This window comes from Amphiura filiformis, chromosome 16 (genome assembly GCF_039555335.1).
Source record: "Amphiura filiformis chromosome 16, Afil_fr2py, whole genome shotgun sequence".
NCBI lineage: Eukaryota > Metazoa > Echinodermata > Ophiuroidea > Amphilepidida > Amphiuridae > Amphiura > Amphiura filiformis.
In genome coordinates this window covers 10,702,977-10,727,681 of record NC_092643.1, presented here as the reverse complement: position 1 = coordinate 10,727,681, position 24,705 = coordinate 10,702,977, and the positions used below count along the sequence as shown (strand labels likewise).

Below are 24,705 nucleotides of genomic sequence, written 5' to 3'. Positions count from 1 at the left end.
TCAAGAAAACAACCTGTACCGTGGAGTCAACACCGTCGAAGAGCTACTCCATAACTGGCGGTTAGTACTCCATGCCCTGTACAAATGCAGCCTCCGTCTTTCTGCCTCCAAGACTATCATTTGTCCTAAAAGTACGATGATCCTGGGGTGGATATGGTCCAGTGGCACTCTTCGGCTAGTCCCCACAAAGTTGCAACCCTCAGCACATGTTCCACTCCAAGCAATGTAATGCGTGGTCTTCGATCCTTCATAGGTGCTTTTAAAGTACTGGCTCGTGTGATCCCCAACTGTACCCAGCTCCTCAGCCCACTTGATAATGCCATCGCTGGTCTCCAGTCGAAGGACAAGATACCATGGACAGATGAACTCAATACAGCTTTCAGAACTGCCCAGACAGCTCTCACCTCATCCCATACCATCACCCTTCCACGCCCAGATGACCAATTGTGGATTGTTACAGATGGTTCTGTCAAGAAACACAGTATTGGATCAACTCTGTATGTTACTCGCAATGATAAACCACTCCTCGCTGGATTCTTCAGTGCCAAGCTTCGTGGTCGCCAACCTACATGGCTACCCTGTGAAGTTGAAGCCCTTTCAATAGCAGCCTCTACCCAGCACTTCAGCCCTTTGCTCATTCAGTCTCATCACCATGCGTGTACTCTCACAGACAGCAAACCATGTGTTCAAGCCTCACGGAAGCTTTGTCGTGGAGAATTCTCCACAAGCCCACGGGTTTCAACATTTCTGTCTACTTTCAGTCGCTATCAAGCATCTGTACGCCACCTTGCTGGGTCTGCCAACATTCCTCCGATTTTGCAAGCCGCAATGCCCCTGATTGCACCGAACCAGTGTGTCAGATCTGTAACTTTGTGAAACGAGAGGAAGAATCCACAGTTCTCCGTATATCTACCCAAGACATTATGTCTGGGCATGCCCGCCTCCCGTTTACCAGTAGACCAGCCTGGACAAGTATCCAGCAGGAGTTCTCCGATATGCGACGATGTCATGCACATCTCACACAGGGCACAAGACCGTCTAAGAAAGCAACCAATGTGAAAGATGTTAAACGATATCTTCAGGTAGCTTCAGTCGCCAAGGATGGTTTACTAGTTGTTCACCGTGATCAGCCATTGTCACCTACGCGTGAGTGCATCATTGTCCCCCGCCAAGTTCTCAGTGGCTTATTAACAGCACTTCATATCCAACTTGATCATCCCACACGACACCAACTTCGCTCAGTCACACAGCGCCACTTTTATGCCCTGGATCTGGACAAAACCATTGACCAAGTCACATCAGGCTGTCACCATTGTGCATCCCTCAGCAACATACCCCAGTCACTCCTGACCCAGTCGACAGGTGACCCTCCAGAAACTGTTGGTGTATCCTTCGCTGCTGATGTCATACGACGCAGTCGTCAGTGCATCCTTGTACTCCGTGAAACCTCCACATCTTTCACCACGCCTTGTATTATTGACAATGAACGCCATGACACTCTCCGGGATGCTTTAATTGTGCATTGAACTGCGCCCACTAGATGGTCCCCCAGCTGTTATTCGCACAGATCCGGCCACTGGCTTTGTACGCATTACTCAGGACAATCTCCTCAAACAGCACCGAATGACCATTGAGATAGGCCGCATCAAGAATGTCAATAAAAACCCAGTTGCTGAGAAGGCTATTCGGGAACTAGAAGATGAGTTGATTCGCTCGACCCATTGGGTGGCCCCATAACGGACCTCACCCTTTCAATCGCCATTGCCAACTTAAATGCCCGCATTAGGTCACGTGGTCTTTCTGCACGAGAGATGTGGTACCAACGTGATCAGTTCAGCAATCAACAAATCCCCATTTGTGACCAGCAGCTCATTCAGTCACAACATCAGCTCCGCAAGTCTAATCACCCATACAGCAGCGCTCAAGACTCCCCACAAACAGCCTGTCGTTTCTCACCAATTGATGTTGGTGATCTTGTGTACCTTAAAACTGACCATGATAAATCACGTGCCAGAAATCGGTATTTGGTTACTTCAGTTGACAGTACCTGGTGCAATGTGCGCAAGTTCATAGGCTCACAGTTAAGGAATGCCTCATATCGCGTTAAGAAGTCTGAATGCTACACAGTTCCATATCAGCAAGAGCACACACCACATCCTCGACCAGGTCGCCTTTATTCATATGGTACTGGTAGCGATGATGATGACCCTGTGGACAAGAGTCCACAGCCACCGGTTCCTCCTCTCATCCCACTTGAGCTTTCTACCCCTGCATCTAATGATATAAACAGCGAGCAGAGCAGTCAGCCTGCAGAGTCTAGCACAGACATGCATGAGCTTCATTCCCAGAGTCCTCCCATAGCATCAGCAGATAGTCCTTCAACAACTTTAGCAGATGCTGATCCTCCTTCAACGCCAACAGATACCGGTCTTGCAATCAATGGCCCCAGACGTTCTGAGCGTCACCGCAAGCCACCACCACACCTCCAGGACTTTGTGGTGGATTATTAAAGCAGTCCACAGCAATTATTTGAACTCTATGAGTATGAGAGTCATCTTGTAAATATTTTCCCCTTTGAAGTGTTCCAGTACTTTACACACAGTTGTGTTCTGCTGATTGCGTTATTTTTGACTTTTGAATTTGATAATTGGAAGTTTCCATCGTGTTATGAACTATTCTGAACTGTTATCGCGTTAGTTCTTCATTAACTTTTATCATGGTCACCATGATGAACTCAAGACAAGACAAGGGAAGAAGAAATCAAGAAGAAAAGTGGCCACGCTTAGTTGTGATTCAGCCCTGTACAAGTTGACAGGCTTCAATAGTGTTGTTGGGAGACAGGCTCCTTCTAGCTACTGTTGCTACCTGCTATTCTCCATTCTGCAAGTTGCTCTGCATGGCAAGGTTAGTGCATGATTGTCGTGACATAATTACCACACAGTAACTATAGTGGCGCTGTGTAATATTTTTGCAGATTTCCTTTTACAATAAAGGGTACTGCTAACCGTCCAGCACGTATTATTGTCCACAAGGTCCCACATGCACACGCTTGACGTCAAAAATTGATATTTTTGATATTTAATAGTCCTCGAAGTAAGTATCAATATAATGATATGTACGGTACAGTGTATGTAGCTGGGAGCAAAAGCCATCCATCATTTGAAACTTTTGACCTTTCTTATTGAAGATACACATTTTTTTCCTAAAACCAGCTGAAAATTTGAGGATTTTTTCAGGAAAAAATGTATATCTTCAATACGAAAGGTCAAAATTTTCATATGATTGTAAACCTTGCACATATGCATGAATGGTTTAGTTTTGCTTTAGTAAACTGTATTAGGGTTTCATGGATTTTAAAATTTAAATTCTTCCTTGTTTTGTTGATTTGTGCAGAAGCTGGAGATAGATGAGAAGATAGAATCAATGCTGACCAGATTAGATGAATTCTGTGCTGTAGTTGATATGGTAAGTCATTTAAGGTGGTACTACACTCCCTGATAAATTGTGTGACTAAATTTGCATTTTTCTCAAAAAATAACTACACACTGGTAATAAAAGTTATGTATATTATGGCAAGGAATCCAATTACTGAAATTTCAGTGATTCAAGACAAGTGGTTCATTATATGTGACATGATCAAGGGGAATGAGTTACATGTCGACCCTAGTTGAAAATGAGTTTTTCAGATTTTTCTATAGAGGACATTTACAGCTTTCAGAAACTGAAAACCCTATGTTGATATGACTTTTCTTTACCAAGTTATGTCAATTTATCAACTATTGAAAACAATGTAATACAAAAGAATTTTAACGTTTTCTTTGCCAATATCTCAAAATCAATATTAGCGACATCCGACTCATTTCCCTTGATCGTGTCACATATATGTGAAGAAATGAGGCACATTCTAACAGTATCTCTTTTCTTATCATGTGGATGCTGTCATCATGCTGCACAGTGCACACCTTATCTCCATTGTTACAGTCATTTGCGTTTTATTTTGCAGATAAGAACAGATTGTTCCCTCTCCCTAAACAGAAATCTTCCAGAAGTACATGCTAAAGCTCAGGAGATGAAGAAACTCTTCCGTAAAATAGATGAGTTAGAGGTAGGTAGTAATAGTTTGTCTCTTGATTTCTTGATCTCTCGACAGTTATATATTATGAAAGTAGACATTTCATGCTTGTTGCGTTCCAAGCTGCTCCCGCAAAAGAAACAAAACACAAATATATTCCTTTTGTGTATAGGTCAATGTAAGGAAACATAAAATAACAAATTTAAAAACAAGGGAAATAGATCAAAATTTGCAAAAATTGAAAAACAATCTTGTGAAAATGTCCACTTTTACAGTAGCTCCATTTTAGTTACATTACTGTATCTAGCTGTTATTTTCATGAGGGTTTTATTTTTGCGAATTTTGTGAGTGTACATGCAGGCGCGAAAGATAACAACATGCGAAAATAGTTTTTATATAAAGTTACTTTACACTAATATAAATTCCGAGTGTATACAGTAGCTGTAAGGTGTATAGCAAATCATAGTAAAGTAACAAATTAAGGTATTTAATTATAGCCAAGAATGCCATTACTTTAAAAAGATATTCAAATGTATTTAATCCTGTCATTGAAAGTGTGTCAAATGTCAATCCAATACCTTGAAGATTTGTGCTATTGTATATATACAATGTAGCAGGAAAGTGTCACACAGTTGAATGTTTTGTGGACTCCCTTCATGTGCTCATTGCAAAGTGTCAACACAGACTAGTGGGCATCCACTTCTCAAAAATATTGGACCTGTCTATCCTCTACAACTCAATAGAGGATAATAAAAACAAAAAATCTGATCATTTTATAAATCTATTGTCCAGATTCATTGGATGGATGGTGATTACTGTAAGTAAACCTCCTAATATCTTAGTGTAGATTATTCATCCAGCAGTTCAAAACATTATTTTGTAAATTAAATTTAATACTGGAACTAAAATTTGCAACTCACTTTGCTATGTTGCATCCCAGAGGAGGCTTAAAGGCATTCCTACAATGCACTATGATTGGGAAATTTGATCAATATAACCTAATTTTAAAGGCAAAGTCCCCATTGCCACACACACAAAATGGTAATTTAAAAACTGCAGCCAACGAGCTAATAGTTGAGACTTATGACTGATATTTGATTTTCTTACAGGAAATATTCATATTGTCCCACTACATTAATTTTATTTATAAGTCTCGATGTTTTGAATGTTAAATAATAGGATGAAAACACCAGATATTTGCACACAATCCCAATGCAAGGTATGATCAACTGTACCACATGTGTACAAAAGCCAGACATACAAGGTCAGAAACCCCATTGGGTTGTGGGAATGTCTTTAAACATCCTCTGGTTGCGTCCGTAAACCTAATAATGAACTCACTTGTGACTTTTCATTGATTTGACAGGCATTTGTACAGGTAGTAAAAGAGAATGTAGCCTTAATGGAGGAGCAGGTAGAGACAGCTGAAAGTGACCTAGGCATGCTGGGATCCATCAAAAGCCTTCTTAGTTCTGTGCCTTTCTTCTCACAGGTAAATTATTCTAGCTACTTGACGAGTTCAGATGTGTTCAGAAAACACATCTTACACTTCTCACATGCACATTCATTTCTTCCCTGTGCTGATTTGCTATTCAGTACAACATGGGTTGATAGTGACAACAAAATACCTCAATTAACAGAGCACATCCAGATGTTGCAATTGAGGTATTTTTGTCACTATTGAACCATGTTGCACTGAATAGCAAACCAGTATCAAACAGAGAAAAAATGTGTATTTTTAAAAGTTAAATTCCCAGAAAGAATTCCAGGAAAGAAATATGGATTTGTTTACATAATTTCAGGACTATTGATAAATAGCCTCAGATCTGTATGTGATAGTAAATAGCATGCATGAAGTGAATCATGAGAGTGTATAAAGAGAAAGTTAAAGGTTTAACTCTTATGATTCACTTCATGCATACTATTTACTATCTCACACTGTAATGCTGGTTTCATTCTTTTTGCTGCTTAACGGCGTGAAGCGTCATCATGCCGCTTACACTTGTCTGCAAGCGGAGCGGCACACTGCTAAGCGGCAGTGGCATGACTCTGAAAGCCAGATTGCTGTTCTCATACGTCAGAGCAGCACCGCTCCAAGTTGATTTGAATTCAACTTCCAGCCATGCTGCCGCTGCGGCAAAGCGGTGGAGTGATTGATATATCGGCTTGGTGCTGGTCACCGCTAGCGCTTCTGGTGCGACTGTGCAGTGAAGTAAAATCATCTTCAGAGCAGTAAAGCGTCAGGAAATTATGAAACCAGCATTAGTGGCCAAGGGATGGGGAAGGTGTGACACTCCCCCTCAAATTGACAAAGAATGTACCCAAGAAGGTCCAAACTAAAAAACAAATGAACACTTTTTAAAAGTGGTCACTTTGTGTTCATTTGTTTTTTAGTTTGGACCTTCTTGGGTACATTTTTCCCTGGAAAAGTAGGCCTTTTTGTCAAGGGGAGTGTCACACCCACTGACTACTTACAGGGGTTAAGTCCACTGTTTGCAAGCAAGTGAATTTATTTTGGAAAAAAAGTCCACTTTTTGGAAATTCCAGCACCACCCCTCCCCCTCCCCCTCCCCAACCTCAGAGCAGGAAAAAACACAAAAAACCTGGCTACAAAGTACAAGCATGATTAGACCAATGTTCAGATTTTGAAACAAGTACCCTTTTTACTTCAGGATGTTGTATGACTCAATCTAGTAGGCATCCTAGAGTGACTGACTGACTGTTAAGAATCATACATGTAACTATGTGTTTATCTGTATAAAAATTACCATATTCCAGATCAGGTCAGTTTCTTCACAAGGATATATCACATATGTGATGCGATCAAGCAAAATCAGTCGGAACTCGGAAATATTGATTTTGAGATATAGCCAGACAAAGGAAGTACTTCTTTTTGTTTCATCTTGTTTTGGAAACTCTTTAATTGCTCATATCTTTAGAGAAAAAAAGCGCAGTGATTTATAGTGCGCTACGCACAGGCACAATGCCTAGACGTTGATCCACAAGCCTCAGCACACTTTACATGTTGTCGCTGACCACTATGGCCCACATCATTCCACAAACCGTTAAACAACAAATCAGGGACTTTGCTGCTTCAAGAGCGCACACCCTAGACATTCCACAAATAACCATCGCAACCAGGATCAGCTCTCCGAGTTTCGTACAGGTTACAACGAGACAAATTAGCAGTGAGTTCCTTGTCCAGGGGTATTTCAAGCTAACTCAATTTTTCCACATGAAGGTACTAGGCACCGCCAGGGTTCGAACCTGCAACCTCTCGCACCATAGTCGAACGCCTTATCAATTGAGCTAACTTGACTGCTAGAACTGGTTGTTCAATTTCAATACGTTTTTTTTGCAAATTCCAGCTTTGAAAATGCTTTTTTTGAGTTCCGACTGATTTTGCTTGATCACATCACATATGAGTTGCAAGGATATCAAAACTTTTACATAAAGGTTATTTTTCCATCTTAATTTTCAAGATATGTTGTTTATATTTCCATAATTTGACATATTTTCAGTGGTTAAAATGGATTTTTTCTTCCATAATTTCCAAAAGTGGTTATTTTTTCCAAAAAGAGGGAAGAGGGAATTAACAAGTTTATAATTATATAAGTTTGAACTAAATATTACTTATCTTTTCTTTTCACACTTTTGTTTCAGAAAAAGACCACTGCACAGAAAAAGTACACCCCTCCTGAAATCTACAAAACTAGTGATTATATAGACAATGTGTCAACAGCCACACCGTCAGTGTCAACTCCAAAGGGTGCTGACAGTAGATAGCACATGCTGTAAGCTTACCTCATAAATGGATTTATATAGTTATATACATGTACAGAATTTTTTAATAGCTTTATATAAGGCTACAAAAGAAAACGTTTCCTGTAGGTCACACACAATTTGTTTTGGAACAATTTGTTTCATTTGAAAAATTAAGTAAAATGGTTATTTTCGTACCAAAATAAGACTGAGGATATACATTTGAACAAATTATTAAAAAGCATTCAAAATCCAAACTCAGTGATGCAAAAACTTATATACATGTAATTGACTTGCTCATATGTGGGATTTGGAGAATATTTTAGGATATAAATCCTGCATGATCTAAAAATAAATGTAAAAAAAAAGACCATATACAGGAAACAAATTGTTTTTGTGCCTAATATCTTTATAATTTGCAATATAGTCTTCCTGTGAGAAGATATTTTGGAAAAAAAGGAAAGAACAGTGATTCAGTGAGTGATTGAAATAGCAAAAGGCAATAATTTATAGGGATAAATTATTGTTGGCATTTTGCCTGTTAGTCTACAACTGTATGTGAGGTGTTAAAGGGACAGTCAGATGTGATTCTGTGTACAAATTATTTAGCCTAACTGCTCCATCAAAGCATGTAGCATTCAGTTATTTTGAAGAGGAGCGAATTCTTGTAAAGGGAACTTTTTGGTGTGAATGGCTAGTTCCATACTAGCCACTCTAACAACGAGGTTTACATCACTATGCAATAAAGCCAGCAATGCTAGAAGTAAGCTGATAATATCAAACAGTCCAAAGCGGCAAATCGCTTGGAATTAAGTCAACTCGGGAGCGTTGCCGCTCTGACGTATGGCACAGGATACAATTTTTGGCCAATGAGCACAGGGCAGCAACACTGGCTTTCAGAGTCATGCCGCTGCCACCGAGCAGGATGCCAATGACTGACTGCAACTTGCAGAAAAAATGCAAGTGGTATGATGAAGCGTCACACTGCTGAACGGCGAGCGTTTAGCATCCGAATCATTGATTGTCCTTTTTTGTGAATGCAAAGTCCAGTGTTTACTTATTTTTCATAAAGAAAGAAACTTGTACCTTTGGTATTTCTTGTATGATGTGCTTTATGCACTAACTTTCTTATGACATAAAGAGTTAATCAAGCTTGCATTGATTCTCACAATTCAGACTAGATTGAGAATCATTTTCTTCATTATCATCTTCTAAAATCATGAATATTCTACGCACAAGATAGTATGATAAAAGACTCTGAGCGGCCTGTTACTCGATCCCGAGGGTAGTCAACTCCCTAGTTTTGCTGTAATAACCAATCATTGGCCATGTAAAGCTTGAATAACTGGAGGTGAACTAGATTTTTATCTCCTATCTTTTATCATAGTGAGAATCTGGTGATTGCTAGTAAATTTTCATGCAAAAGTCAGATTGCTAAGCATAACAAAATATGATGTGCATGGTTTGTATCATGTATGTAAAACTGATATGGACCAAATTAATATGTGTACAGTTACTTGATAACTATACTGTGTCTCGTCTCAAGTTGAGCGTAACGCCATGTTGGATTTTGTAGTGGCAGACTCAAATCAGTGCGTTTACGTGGTTGCGTTGCCAGCGTAGGGACAAATCACCCTTCTACATGTGTGTATACACCCTGCGGGATTAGGTTAGTGTGCACGATTTGAATCTGCTATTACAAAATCAAACATGGCCTTATTCTCAACTTGAGATGAGACACTATAGTGGGTTCTTTTAGGCCTTCATTGCAAACAAATATTAAAATATTTGTTTGCACATCAGCTGATGTCATGGTCACATATAGGGGAAAGTTCTTGTTTTGACAAAGTAGGTAATGGTGCCTCCAACAGACGAGGTACAAAACACACTAAGGATCAAAGGATGATACAAGAGGATACCTAGAATATATAAAAACAGAAAGATTCAAGCCAGGTATACCAACTTGGTGTGGGGAACAAAGACAAAGACCAGATAAATACTAATGCAGTATGTAAACCAGAATGGTTATGGTGTACACTGTTACTGCACTAGATAAAATCCAAAACCACAGGGATGGTAGACAAAGTTAACAAAAATACAATAAACGTTTCGAGCAGATAAACTGCCCTTCCTCAGGGACAAATAACAAAAATATATATACATGTACAGCAAAGAATTGAATCTAGTTCCTATGTGCGACAAACCTTTTTTTTTCATATTGGGCAAGTCTGAAAATATTGTACTCTCTAGTCTCAAAAACTAGATTGTTTGAGAATTAAGTTTCCATAACGAGCAACTTGTTTGCTTGACAAAACTAACTGATTAAAGTGACATCCAGAGATTCAACCATCCAAACTACTTTACTTCACACACACGTTATTTTTTCTAACCTTAAGAATACTTAACTACACTGGCTTTCAGAAAAGAATGGTACTCTTTTGCTCTGATCAACACAAGCGCCCTTTTAATGAGCGACATACGCGGGGCTTTATGTGTTCTTCTCATGAGTGCTGCTCTGCACCGACCAAGGGCCAGGCTTTGATGCGTAATCGTAATCGGATTACCGGTCTGTTATGATTGTGAAGCCATTGAATTAGCCAATCAGAATCCCTATTCTGTGTTTACTTTGTGTACACTCTCAAAATGTAACCAAGTGCCATTCTTCATTGCCAGCAAATGTAATGTGGTAACTAATCCCTACTGTGATAAGCTAGACACTGCAATAATTGACATAAGGAGCTAGGAGTTCCCCCGGTGGTTTCAGTCTTCAATGAAGATGTGTACGCATGATGGTTCCAATTAGGCCAAATAAAAAAATAAACATGTTTCACGTCCCCTCCCGCTTCCTTTTTTTGAGGTTTTCTCAAATAAATTTTTATTTTTTGTAATTCAGTTATAACTTTTCAAAAAATATGTCTAGGAAGTTGGGATGCTTTCTATAGCCTTGTTAAGATACAAGAAACATTTTAGGAAGGTTTTGTGATCATTAGAGGTGGTGTAACTCTCAGAACAACAAATTAAAAAGGGCCTCCTCCTTTTTCCAGGCATTTTTGTATGTACGGATTGTACGCTAAAACAGCTCCAAGTATGTGTATTTACACCAATTTTGCGATAAAAATAGAAAATAAAAAGCCCCTCATCTTCCTCCTTTTTTTTCAAAAACCCGGACGTGAAACATGTTTTTTTTTTACTTAGCCTTAGGGGTACTTTTCAAGAAATGTCCGCGGAATTTTCTAGGACAAAATTGTTCGCGATTGTCCAAATTAGAGGTGTTTTGGAGCAAAATTGTCCTTGAAATGAAAAATAGGGTATATATTTCTAGGACTTTCCTCCGCTTTATCGCTACAGTTTTCGCTTTTTTGTATTTTTTCTGTCCGCTTTTTTTAGTAGTTCCACACAAAATTGATAGGGTATTTTTTCCATTAAAAAATTGTCCTCATTTCCCTGTGAAATAGAGGAAAGTTCAAAAGCGTCCTTGAAATGGTAAAAATAGGGGTATTTATTTCGGAAAAATGTCCTCGATTCCTCGTGATAAGGGGGTGAAATAAAAATGCGTCCTCAAAATGATAAAAATAGGGGAGGTATTTGGGGACAAGTTTTCCTTGATTTCGCAAAATAGGGGGTAAAATTGCTGCAAATGTCCTCAATTCCCCGTGAAATAGGGGTCATTTTCAAATCCTGGAACGGTCATACGTCCTACCTTTAAATACAAACTGAACCCACCGGGAGTTCCCTGCAAATCCAATAGGGGATGCCATCTCAAAGACAAACATAATATTTCAGTTTTCTTGTTATTTTTCAATATTTTTGAAAATAAAGTAGTTTAAGGGTATTCCCCCGATTTATCACCTATTTTTAAGGAACAATCAAAGGACATTTTACAGACTTTGTGGTCCTTGGCAGATATCTATTAGTCCCTTTAAAGCGTTTCCCCTTATAGTGTTAGTGCAGATCCAAGGACTGCTGTCTGTCTGCAAAAGGCTTAAATATAATTCCAAGTTGACAAAATGTTATCATCATAAGTGCAAACCCAGGGAAGCATAGTTTTGATTCATCATGACTCAATTGCTGTCATGTTTAATGTTCAATATTAGGTTGATATGTTGTTAACCCAAATATATCCTTCTGATATCAAATAATTTTGATTTTTTGAAATTTGCAATGTAATACACATTTTATGGCAAATCATTAAAATTTATATTTTTGATATTTAACAGTACTTGAAGTAAACTTTATAAATCTGATGATTTATACTTAAAGTGTATGTAGGTGGGATGAAAAGCCGACGATCAATTGAAAATTTTGACCTTTAAGAAGATATGGATTTTTTCCCAAAACACAAAAAAAAATAGGTCTTTTGGGAAAAAATCCATATCTTCAATATAAAAGGTCAAAATTTTCAATTGATCGCTGGCTTTTCCTCCCAGCTACATACACTTTAAGAATATATCATTAGATTTATAAAATTTATTTCGAGGACTGTTATATATATCAAAAATTTGAAAAATATCAAATTTTAATAATTTGTCATAAAATTTGTATTATATCGTGAATTTCAAAAAATGAAAATTATTTGATATCAGAAAGACATTCTTCGTATTCAGAATGCAGTTTGATATGTCTGATGTGCTCTCATGTCCCACAAAAAATGCTGCCGAAATGCTCAAAACGCTCATTCCAGATCCCTTAATGCCACTATCAGTGATTCACTAAATCAGAAAATCAGAAAATGACAACTTGCAGACCCCCTCGGACCCCTCCCCACCATTTCTGAATAAGTTTTTTGGCCAGCACCTACTCATTTTTTTGCCAATTTCAATAAAAAAAGTATCAAACTGCTCAGGAGATTATCCTGCATAACATAAGCTGGAGCCCTGAAGAATCTGATACATCATGGTTGTATAACCCACCTCTACTTTAATGAAAATGGTCAAATCAGGAGACTGCCATTTTCTTTTCAGAAATATCAATAATATAAAGAATACTAAAATATTACATGCATCTTATATTGGATTTGCATGGAATTTCTTATGCCCAGGCATAAAAAAATAAATTTAAGATTTATCTCTCTTAATTACCATGAAAATGTACTGTATCATTGTTTGGCTATAGAGCTACACAAAGTATAAATGTGACACGATATGATCCATGGGGGCCAAAGGCGGCAAATTTGAAACTGAGATAAAGGTCCAAATATGGAGCAAAAAAGCAATAAAATACATAAGAAAATATACATTAAAAAACTTCATAACTTTAGAACCAAGTATGCTAGACCTGATTTTCAGTAAATGATAGCTTATTGTACAATGTATGTAGAATGTAATAACAACAGTAACTCAATTTTCAAAAATGCCTCCGTTGGCCCCCATGGACCAGATTGTGTCACAAATGTGACGTGATCTGGTCCATGGAGGCTAAAGGAGGCGTTTTTGAAAATTGAGTTATTATAATTATTACCGTATATAAACATTATAGTCTGTCATAATTATACTGAAAACACCGCCAGGCAGGCAGTTAACTCATAAAAATTACCAGCCCCACATATATCTTGGCACAAAAAATGTATTATATTAAAAGCCTGGAAGTTGGTGTTTGGAAATTCTATTATGTTGAGTTGAGGATATCTGTAACTATGAGCTGACAGAGCGACAGAGAAGTTCAAATATCACATCCCAGTTCTAGCTTGGGCGGCTCACCTCATGGTTGCGATATAACCAGTTTATCATCCTCAATTTCTTATAGCCGCCAGGCGTGCGGGTACTTTTGAAAAAAGTCACTTGCCCCTGGCGTTCGGGTGGGTGTTAAAGTACATCCCTGATGATGGATCTCTGAATGTCCCTTTAACAGGATCTCTAAATGTCCCTTTAACCAGATCCTGGTTCAAATTCCAATCAAGTTCTTTCTTTAACACATTCAAGAATATTTTGGTCAGTAAATACAAACACATGCTTTCAACAAATTATCTGAATGCAACATTATTTTATACTCTTGTGTTCAGAAATAATGTTCAAGGTATCAGCCCATACTAGTATTTCATCGTGTTAGCTTTTCCTTTTCTAATACACACTGTATCAGAAACTTGGCACTTGATGTAAAAGTAGGATTATGTGTCTGGTTTCAGTCATCATGATTCCTCATGGAAAATCCTTGACTTTTAATATGTGTGTCATAGGAGAGCATGATGATTTTTGCCCAAAATAGTTCACCAAGCCCACATGCATAGAGCACATTTTGCTGGGATTGTTCGGGGCACTCCCACTTTGGAGGTGACGCATATGTATGGCTGTTATGACCCCCTTTTTCACTGTTGCTGTCACCCAAAGACCCCATATTTTTTTTACAAACAAATGCTCTCTCATCCGAAGACCCCTTATTTTTCCATTTGATATGTCACCAAAGACCCTTATTTTTCAATTTGAACAGCAAAATTTCATTTATCACTTATTTTGTTACTTATTTTGAAAAAACAAAGAAATTTGAAGCCATTTAGAACTAGAAATTCAATGTTTGAGGCTTCTGTGGCGCCAGTTTCGGCTCTCACCTGAAGATTCCATTAAAAAAAAGGTCAGGTTCTCACCCATTGACCCATTTTTCACATTTTGCTCTCACCGAATGCCAAAAATCATGCTCTCACCCATTGACCCCATATTTTTCACATTTTGATCTCACCAAATGCCCCTTACTGCGAAAGTGCCAGTCCTACACCTATATCCATTTCATATTGAAGTGCCCCCCCCCCCCGGGATTGTCAGATTTACTTGATCATATTGTTTATGTACGGTATAGGTTATACAGATTTCCTTATCATCATATTGTTTGCCATAGTCTTTTTATTAATTATTTCACAGACAATAGAGGTAGTCGTTGTGACGTCAACGCCGCCATCTTGTGGGTACGGAGTGCCTTGTTGCTAAGATCACCGCGTTGACGCTTGACTGAAGAGATGCGTCACGCACTGCGACTTTCACGTAATCAGGGGCGTAATGTCTAACACACGACATGCAGAACGACAGTACCCACAAGATGGCAGATCCCGCGGAAAAGGCTGACGGCCTCTATTGTTGGAAAGAGGGGAACATGTTTGAAATTGATTGAAATAAGTTGGCTAAGGAGCAATGTGACAGGATCAAACACAAATGAGGTATTTGTGACACAAGTTATTTTCATTTGATATTTTTGGTCAAAAGAAATTATCTTTGTGACTTGAATGCAGTACCATCTGACCATCTCCACAGCAAAGGTTGTACAATGAAAAAAAAAATGGAACACTTGATTTGGCTGAAAACAAAGAGTTTAGCAAGAAATCACTCATTTTTTATTTGACAGCGATTATATATTTATAGCAGATACATGTTGTTATCTAAATTCAGTTGTTTTTGACTAAAGAGGATATAATTAGGCTTAAAAAATTGTTTGATTGACGTAACCCGACTGACCCTAAAAGTAGGCCCGACCTGACTTTTTTTTTGCAAAAAAAATAAATAAAATGAAATCAAAATAAAAACTGATTAAATTAAAAAAAAATAGTTCAAAGGTCTTTATCAAACACAATTTGCCACTTATAAGTTTTTAAAAAAATCCCTACCTAGGACCTACCTACCCTAATAAACCTACCTACCCTAATTTGTTTTTATGTTATGCCAATCAAACAAATTTTTAAGGCCTTATGCTTTTTTATTGGAGCTACAATTCTGAAATTGAATTGTAGTTGGATGGGGAGGGGATAATTAATATTAACTGTATAAAAGACCAGTACTAAATAGTGTATATATTTGAAAACTGTCAATAAATAATGTCACATTTTAACAGTAAATGTTCATTGCAGTTGTGTAAATATTTTTCCCATCAACTATATATAGGAGATATAGGGCATTGGAAGTCCAGTTTACACAAGGTAAACATTTCAATTGGGTCACCAGGCAGGTAGCCAGAATTTCTTTTGAGTGTGGAACATTTCCAAAATCCGACTCATCCCAAAATGCTCGTATCAAAGTTTTTGGATCAATTTTTTTAAGAGTTTCACCATCAAAAGTGGACTTTATGTTGGGCTCTATGTGAATGAATATAAGGGACCATTCACAAACACAAAGGGGGGGGCCTGATGCAAAAAGGGGGGCCCTGAAAATTTTTGACCCTCCTAAGGGGGGCCCTGAAAAAAAAATGGCCACATATTTTTCTGGGAAAATTGAGTTTATATGCTTTTCTATGGGGTTGACCGATAATTTTCATGTCAAAAAGGGGGGGGGCCTGAAATTTTTGTGGTCTGTAAAGGGGGGCCCGAAAAATTTTTGCGATAAAATTTTTTTGCATCAGGCCCCCTCCCTTACAAGTGTTTGTGAACGGTCCCTAATCTTACTGAGGCATTGTTTTTGGAAAGTCGACCTTTGGTCGGTCATGTGCATCAGTGGCATAGCATTGCCGAAAAATGGCTTGTGCCCCCAAATCAGACCCGTTGCCCCCCAATTATGGTGACCCACGCTATGCTACTGATGTGCATAGCACCACAGACCCTCTGATTGCAGTCAGACACCCACCGGCTATTTACCTGTGAGTGGCTATCAAATTCAGTAACAAAAGTAGTGCATGTACATTATTTGATTGTGCCTCAGTTTGAAATGTGTGTGAACTATAAGCGTTTCCAAATACTAAAGTATGCTGTAGTGTGCCTTTCAGAAAAAGCTGAATCAAAAATGCCTTAGGCTAAGGAAAATTACAGTTTTTTACAGGGCAAGAAAATTACTATGACTCAGTTTTATCATTATGTGAAAGCTGGGCCGGGAAGCTGGGTACCTTTGATTTCAAATCAAAAACACAATTTTGCATGGTGTTGTTACACATGTATCAATACTACAGTTTATTTATATGAATTTACCTACTTCATGTACATGTACTGTAAAATTTCGTGTGTAGATTTTTTTCACAACGAAGGTGACCTTTGTGTGTATTGGTATTTTCACAGAATTCATACATGTATGTTTAAAAACGTTTTACCGGTATATTATATGACAAAAGTTTATATTCGCAATTCGTGCCCTGTTAAATTCACAACCCTGACCCCTATTCACGAAAATAAAACCCATATAAAAATTACCTCTTACACAGTATATTGAATTATTCCGAATGCATTAAATTTGTTTTAACATTGGGAAAAAATTTAAATAGAAATCTATTTGTTGCAGACTTTAGACATGATAATGGTCCAACTGTGGTCCAACATAATTCTTCGAATGGGAAGGTTGCCAGAAACACAAAATATTGGAGTGGGTCAAATTGACACAGTGAATGCTATCTGGCCAACAAGCATACATACAAGTAATCATGGTAAACAAATACTTTTCACATGGCGATGCAGCGTGGTATGGTGGCTCTACCGCGTGGTCTTGAATAGTCTTGGTCCCAGTCGGTTCCCATCTGTTTCATATTAACGAAGCTAAATGAGCACAAACCGGCTGGGACAGAGACTATGGGTCCTGAGTTGGTTGAACTGGTTGTCCCCTGTGTGACACTAATATGAGTGCACTATACCTGCAGGATATTCAGTAGACATTGACTTCATATTATATAAATTGAAGTAACATTTCTTGGCAAGATTGCGGTAATCGCTGGTATGTGCACAGCCAGTCTCCGCAGATTTTTAAATGTCATAGACGACTGATTTTGTATTTGTAGAGATATGATATTTAGTTTGTAAACCTGTAAAGCAACATTGCTCTCATGTAGTACAAAATTGTTGATTGGGATTTATTGAAAGTGTGCCAGTATAAATTGCGGTATGATTAGTGGTTTGGGACTTTTAGGAAAATAGGAAATCATTGATTGTCGGTGAATGAGATTGCTTTATTGTAAACAAGCAAAAGTACAAAATACCAAAACATTAAAATCAAAACAAATACCTAAGCTCTGGCAACCAAGGATGTCAACCTAAAGTTTGTTCAGCTTATAATTGGCGAAAGTTATTAGGTTTTGTTAACTGTGCGTGTCAATAAAGTACCAACTCACACTCGCGCAAAGTCAAATAAGCGTGTGGCAGTCACGCATTACGCAACGTGTAACTGCCACGCCCCATTGTGTAAATGCTATTCTATATCCATACACATTTGTTACTTAGTCTTCAGGTTCATGTTTTCTCCAATTATAAGCCGAACAAACATACCCTGTATTCGAGTTTTTCAACTGGGGACACACACACACATTTAATTTGTTTTTTTGCCTTACTGTGGACATCCAAGTGTGGACTGACTACTGGTCCCATCAGGACCCAAGTGTATTTTTCCTTTGCATGGAGTGACCATAGAAACAACCTGCTGTGAGTGTCTATAATGTGTTTTGGTTTGGATCAAGATTGATGAACACCATCCAGGAACTGCCATGGACAGCCATCCACCGTTCCTGTGCATCTGCAGTAAACTTGAAGTTAGTTACACAGATTTTTTAAAAGGGAGCACACACAGAAAAAAAAGTCCACACACAAAGGAGATCATTTTTAGCTACACCCTTCTCATTCACATTTATGGTCAAATGCTCCAAATTGACTGTTTAAAGCTCCATGTACTTTATGACTCAAAAATTAATTCCAAGTTGGCAATTTTTCAAAATAACTTTCTTAACATAGTATATATATTCTTGGTCACAAATCATAGCAAGAGCATTAATCAAGGATATCCGAACTAGTTTGCTTCAGTACCGAACATCCTTTTCTTTGATGATCAGTCATTTTTTACTCTTTTAATAATATATTTTGTATGAATCATGTTTTTGCAAGTTATATAACAGATATGCTGGAAAAATACAGCCAACGTTTTTGGGTAATGACTATTCAAGTATAAAACAGGGTGAAAATTCTTAAATTACACATAATTATATCACATTTTCTATAAAAAGCTATGAAGATGACAAATCAATGGAAGATGGTGGTGATGGAAGCATTAAATTTTAGGGTGGGGTGGGGGAAATAAGCATATTTTGGACCGGTCTTACTGGGGCAATTGTACACAAAAATACTTCAGTTTCAGACTATTTTAAAGCTTTTTTAGTACATGTACAGTTTTGGTATTTGCTCAGCCTGTTTGGCTGCAAAATTATTACCATTTTTTGGCCCTAAAAAAGGTGTTTATCAGGGGGTATGGGGGGTACTCAAGTTTGATTTTGGTAGAGGTGTGCCACTGAGAATTTAAAAGTGGACCCATAAATGTACCAAAATTAAAAAATTTTTGCCAAATTTAACCCATATTGTCTTGTTTTACAAATTTTCCCAAATTTTTTGGAACAATTTCGAATTGGCTAGATTGAGGCAAAATTGGACTATTTTTCGAAGGGGGGGGGGGGCGCTCGGCACCCAATAATTTGGATGCCTATGGAAAATTACCATTGGGGTCCCCCCAATAACTTTGACCAGGCACCATTGGCCCCCCAATATTTAACATCTTCCGGACCCCCTGTGTTGGTTTTTGACAGATCTGTGCACAGGATTTTTTGAGGGTGTGATTGAAGTGGACTTTTTTTTTCGGGGGGGTATGATTTCAGTTTTTTTTATAGTTTTTTTCAAATAGTTCTATTTAATCCAGGAAATGATCTTGGGCTTGCTGTATGTATATTTGTAGATGGTCTATGGTAAGCCATGGTATATTTTATCGGTTTATTTATTCAGGATCTGCGGCTGGAAGAATTAATTTGTATCAATTCGCCCATCCCTAAATTGCATTTCATTACACAACATAATTCATTGCAGCAGGCATGGTTTGGAAAGCAAAACGTGCAGTTGCGTTGTTATTTGCTGGGCATTTAAATATTCACGATGCAGTCTCTCAGTACAACAGTTAGTGCTCAATGCTCTGGTATTGAAAAGGATAGTATGATCTCTGTGGAAGAGGTTACTGTCTGGTTCCTACATTTGTGGTTTTGTGAAAAGGCAGTCCCAGGTATTTTGGCTCAGTGCCAGCTTTTACCTTTTCAAAAACAGATAACAAAATTTGCCATGATAATATTTTCATATTTATATTTAAATGTTATAATTAAAACAATCACATTCAACTGTCCTGAAAAACTAACCTTTTATGTAAAAAATTGATTTTGCTTTCTGAACATTTTTATTTAAAAAAATCTATTCATGACTGTGAATAAAGAATTTTTTAATATGAAAATATAGTACGGTATATAAAATTCATTGCCTTGTGGTATGGTGTGATGTGAACAGCCTTTACTTATCCATATCATGCTTAAAAATAAATACATAATGTATTTGGCAGGAAGCCAATCAGATATAAAATTATATTTTTTTAAATTTTTATTTCAAGGAAAGGAACTGTGGCATGGTATGGAAATTGAAACATGAAACTACCCAGCTTCTGTGAACTAGAAAATAATCAAGTAAAAATAGATGCCATTTTTACTATTTCATGATATATTCTCGGTAAGGTTATTAACCAGAGATAACCTAAAATAACTTGCACTTTGTGCTTTTTGTGATAAAATGTAAATTGCTCCAAACATGTTTACTTGAGTCTGTGAGACATTTTTTCCTGTAGGACTGGGTTTATTGAATAATAAATTTTAATTTTTATCGGCTTTTTAAGAATTGAAAAAATTCAACACCATTCTAAATTTGCATTCTTATTCACACAGGGAAATACTGCTTTCAACAAATCCTTAATAAAAACATATTTTTACTATTATTTTTGTTTTAAAAAAAGTGAGAAAATTTAACTGGCCAATTTCTCCCAGACAATCTATGTGCTCTCCAAAACAAACACATGCACGAAGAATATCCAGGAATTAGCTCATTTTGATATCACAGGTGTGTGTGGGTGTAGGTATTTAGGCCTATAGGTATTCTAGTCTCAGGGTGTAGGCCTAGGCCAAGATTACCCCAGTTTCTTTCTTACAACTGCAAGCTGTTATTGCAATTTTGTTTCTAGTACTAGCATGTCTAAAAAGAGCAAAATGCTCAATGCGATTTTTAAATTATATTTTAAATACAATAATCTGCAATGCGCAACAGTACCACACTATACTATTCGTTTGTTTGTTGCTGCCATTTTCATGGGAATTTTCATTGCTTCCTGGTTGCTTCCGCTGATCATGTAATTATCTCTAGCCCCATTTCTAGCTCGTTTTCCTTTCCTTTTTTTCTGATTTGAATGATTTTTGAACACAAATGTCAAAAACATACAAATTTGGGCAAAAATCAGCCTCCAGGTAAAATGTGTGTGGGCTACTACTAGTACTAGAAACAAACTTGTTTCTTTTCTCGGCCTCCACCTTCAATAGGTTAAATTACACTTTTTATATCTGGCTATTATGCTATTATTTTTTACTTTTTGACATTATTGGAGACTACATGTATAAATTTTGAAATTTAGGCTTCATTGCTTGCATGATGATTTGCCATCAAATTTTGCCAACAGCCCCTGTGAAAAATATTTGTCAATGGCAAAAGGACCATGAGGTTCCTGATATGAGGAGGTATGAAGGCTTCTCCTCGTAAAATCCGTTCAGATAGCCCTTTCCCCTCGTAGTAAACAAAAAAGTAGCTTCGCAATTTGTGTTGATCTAACCCGAACAGTAAATATTTACCAATAATGCACTTTGTATTAATTTAAATATGGATGTTTATTGTGCCCAGCTCTATAAATATTTTTGTTATTTCTATACTACTGAAGCACTATGCACAAACAGGAAGTCTAAAAGGACATGCAACTTATAACCGATAATATAAAGGACATAGGGGACATGCAACTTTCATATAACCGATAATATAAAGGACATTGCAGCTAGATGTGTATATGGCGCAATAACGCAACTTTTAGGGACTTTTTTTTTAGTCATTTGAATTTAAAGGTGCCCAAAATAAGAGGCACTATACAGGATCTATTGTGGTAGTGTGTGTGTGTGTGTGCATCTTTGGTGTGTGGGTGGTGAGGTGGTTTTCATATTCGGACATGTCAACATTTCAGCAATCAAACTGGAAAAAAAACTCCAAATGGGTGCAACTTTTGCTAACAAAACACAGTATGAATCACAGGGTGCCAGATTTGTCCTGGAAATTAAAGGTGATCTACTTCATGTGGCTATGAGGTCGGTGGTGTCCACAGGTTTTCAAAGTGTGTGTGTGTGGGGGGGGGTCGATTCCCCCAACTGTTCTAAATTTTTTGGCTAGCTATACCCGGGAGCTACACTGCTTGGGTGCAATTTCCCCCACTGACTGACAATAGTTGGGGCATGTGCCCCTGCCCCCCCCTTGCGCACACCACTGTATGAGGTCAATAGCTCATGATCAATAATCATGACTTGTTTGTGTTGGGTGTTGTTTTTGCTTCATGATATTGGCAGGTAGCATAGAGATACAGCTTGACATGGGTATACAAAGTGGAAGTGGTGAGGGAAGTGGGCATAGGAAGTGGATAGGAAGTAATCATTCACAATCCTGTTCAAGGGATATTGACTGATAGTTCTGATAAAATGTCCTGCATCACCTCATCACAACAAATTGATCAAAATATATTATGTTTAGTGGTCAAATACTTTATAAGAAATAAAGGGTAATGCATTATCTTTTACACCCAAATAATGTGTCGAGGCAGTAAAAACGTAAATAATGGGTGAGGCGCAGCCGAACCCATTATTTAAACGCTTTTACTGCCGAGGACACATTATTTTTGCGTAAAGGATAATGCTGCACCCTTTATTTCTATTCTATTACCAGAATATAGTGCGATTTAAAGAGAAAATATCATTTTTTGGCACAAAAATGTTAAGTTGTTAGTTGTTTACTTCAAGGTGGAGCTGCGTGACGCGTAAGTGACAGCGTAGTATCGCGGAAATATTGCACGATGTAACCAAGCGTAATGCTGTGCGTAGAATGTGTTACAGCGCTTGACCAATTATTGCAGAATAATGGGCTCTCACGTGACGCGTTTTAACAAATCACAGTGCGCGATTTTGAATAATGGGTCGTGGAGGTAATAGAATATTGTATACAATGTGCCTCCCCTCTCACACACACATACCCCTATGCCCGGATATCAAACATGGATGTTGGGTAAAAATCCTTACACCAAAGGATGCAACTTTCACCATTTGACTGTTGACAGTACCTGGTCAAACAGCAGCAAACAGGGATCGTTCAACAGTATAGTTGGCCCTGCAGGGTAAGGACCATCGATGTCAGGATTTAAAATATCGATTGACCAGTCCACTCAAATATCGATAAATCAATTTTCCTCCTAATTTTCCTCATATCTTCTACATTCATCCGTAAATTTGTGTTGACATAACCCATACCTTTGTAACAGGATGCATCATGCCCTTTGGACTCACAAATACACCAGCCACCTTCCAGGGACTTATGGAGCTCAATTTCAGTCCTTTTTTCTGAATACGAAGAATGTCCTTCTGATATCAAATAATTTTTTCTGTAATACAAATTTTATGGCAAATTATTTAAAATTGATATTTTTGATATTTAAAGGGCATTTCGTGATCCACAGCCTCATCCCCCCACTTTTCTCAAAACAAGTTGAGATTTTAATATGACTGGAAACCTCTGGCTACATAATGTTTATGTACAAAATATTTCTTGCAGATTAATTTGTTTTGCAAAGATATCGTGAAATTTGAATTTTGTTCTGGTGCACCAGAACGAAATTACAACGCATTGTCTATGGAGCAGTGTAATACACATAATCATGCATAACTCGCAATCGCAAAATCGGAATCAACTGAAATTTTGGGAATAGGCTTTTTTCGTGGAGATGTACTGAAAAATGTCATAAAAAGAGGATGCTAGGATCACGAAACACTCCTTTAAAGTGTATGAAGCTGGGAGGAAAAGCCGACGATAGTTGGAGAATTTTGACTTTTCGTATTAAAGGTATACATTTTTCCCCAAAAAACATCTAAAAATTTAGGTTATGCCATAAAATGTGTTTGAAAAAAAAAAATCAAAATTACTTGATATCGGGACATTCCTTGTATTCAGAATGCAATATGATGTGCATTCTTGCCCCACAAAAATACTATGTAAATTGATATCCAATCTCTAAAGCAAAACAAAAACTAAGGTACATAGAAGTAATTGTCCTGGATTATTCAAACAGATATAGAACCGAGATCTAGAAATGTGCGAGAGGTCACAAGTTTGCGGCCTGATAACACTGTTCTATTTGAAGAAGGCATATATTGCGTCAAATTAGATCACAATCTATCAATCTGAATGGACTCAAATATCGTGGATGGGGTAGATAAGATAATGGATTCAGTGGGAATTGTACAATGTTTTTCATCAATCCATAATGCGCACTGTATATTTGGCTCGCACCCAGTGGCAGGGCCAGGATTTATATGGGGAGGCAGAATTAGCACAGCAAAGTGAGGGGAAAAACTTTTGGTTTACCCCAAATAGTGGGATTTTTAATGACCAAGGAGGGCAAAGGCTATATCACAATAGCAGTCACATCGTGCAATTAAAAAATCGCCAGTGATCAGACCTACGCTGGTAACGATCCGATATTGACAATCGCCTTTCCGGTAAGCGATGGAAGTTACGTCACAAAAGATATGCTCAGCTTGCGGTTACCTGATGTGTACATACATTAGTTAGGGGAAAAAGTTCACTTTGGTGACCACTCTCTGGCTAGTAAGGTTTGACGATTGATTCGACTTCTATGGACCATTTAGAAAAAAAAAGCCACCATGTCCTCATGAAAATCCCGCATTTTTAGCTAGAGGTTAAAATCCAAAATGGCGCCACCACCATTTTGAAAATTTAAGTTTTGAACCAGAGCACCTATAATCATGCACAAAGACACTTTTTCGGATATGTCGAGTCCAAGGATTCCGATTCTGACATTAGTTTGACATTACGGCATCATTTT

General features: G+C 37.7%; 1 protein-coding gene across 1 annotated transcript in view; it reads left to right on the top strand.

Annotated features, from left to right (window-relative positions):
* Positions 1-8,553, top strand: part of LOC140135549 (biogenesis of lysosome-related organelles complex 1 subunit 4-like) — a 14,123-nt gene extending 5,570 nt beyond the window's left edge. The window contains exons 2-5 of the mRNA XM_072157086.1: positions 3,394-3,465; positions 4,004-4,105; positions 5,439-5,564; positions 7,736-8,553. Coding sequence (XP_072013187.1) covers positions 3,394-3,465; positions 4,004-4,105; positions 5,439-5,564; positions 7,736-7,858 — 423 coding nt within the window. The 3' untranslated portion in view covers positions 7,859-8,553. The remainder of the gene's footprint in view (positions 1-3,393; positions 3,466-4,003; positions 4,106-5,438; positions 5,565-7,735) is intronic.
* The last annotated feature ends 16,152 nt before the right edge of the window (positions 8,554-24,705 follow it).